We start from the raw sequence: 840 nt of genomic DNA, 5'->3' as shown, positions 1-840 counted from the left end.
ATCATATATTTACTTAAACAGCAGAAGCTAACAAGCTATCATCCTGTTTACTTTAACAGCAGAAGCTAACAAGCTATCATCCTGTTGACTTTAACAGCAAAAGCTAACAAGCTATCATCCTGTTTACTTTAACAGCAAAAGCTAACAAGCTATCATCCTGTTGACTTTAACAGCAGAAGCTAACAGGCTAACCGGCTGTGTATGACGGGTTAGCCGCCCTTAGCTCTGGACCAACCTGCCCTCCGCTGCTTCCTCTGCCCCGTTAGCAGCAGCAGGTCCCGGTGCCGCCGCTCCGTCTCCTCGTACTCCCGAATGGTTCGCTCCAAGTGTCCCAGGACCTCGTCCACAGCAGCCGTGAGCCGCTGGCTGATGAAAACCTTCAGACTCTGCAGTCCCGACATTGTGGCTCTCAGTAAAAAAGGAACACGGAGGACTTCCACAGTTTCTGTTGAGCAGTCTTTATCCAGACGGTCTCTGTCCCCTTAAACAAAGCAGCTCTTCTTCTTCTTCTTCTGCTCTGAGTGGCGCTTGTAAACCAGCTTCACGTGCTGCCGCCTACCGGCCCGGATGTTGGAACAGGACGTTGGCAGCCAAGAAAGTATAAACTAAGATGTTCTAAATTCTCTCCATAAAGCCACGGTTCAGAAATCTCACAATGTGGCCACATGTTCTTCATAACGCTGCTGAAATGAGACTACAGTGAGCTCCAGTGCGTCTTTATCAGCAGGACTTGAACTGCCTGCAGGCTGAACATCATCTCTTTGGGTGTTTGTCTTTATCATGTGAACTGTTTTCTGATTTTTGAATGTTTTTCCTCCTTCTAACACACTCGTGCTTTTG

The 840-nt window shown here is 47.7% G+C and overlaps 1 protein-coding gene across 1 annotated transcript in view; it reads right to left on the bottom strand.

Annotated features, from left to right (window-relative positions):
* The window catches only part of LOC103370108 (gastrula zinc finger protein XlCGF57.1-like), a 4,711-nt gene extending 4,310 nt beyond the window's left edge, over positions 1–401 (bottom strand). Inside the window, exon 1 of the mRNA XM_008299029.1 lies at positions 236–401. Within this exon, the coding sequence (XP_008297251.1) occupies positions 236–401 (166 nt within the window). The remainder of the gene's footprint in view (positions 1–235) is intronic.
* Between the last annotated feature and the right edge of the window lie 439 nt (positions 402–840).

The sequence above is a fragment of the Stegastes partitus genome, unplaced genomic scaffold (genome assembly GCF_000690725.1).
Source record: "Stegastes partitus isolate 25-593 unplaced genomic scaffold, Stegastes_partitus-1.0.2 Scaffold1371, whole genome shotgun sequence".
NCBI lineage: Eukaryota > Metazoa > Chordata > Actinopteri > Pomacentridae > Stegastes > Stegastes partitus.
Note: the sequence above shows the minus strand (reverse complement) of the source record. Positions and strands in the feature narration are given on the sequence as shown.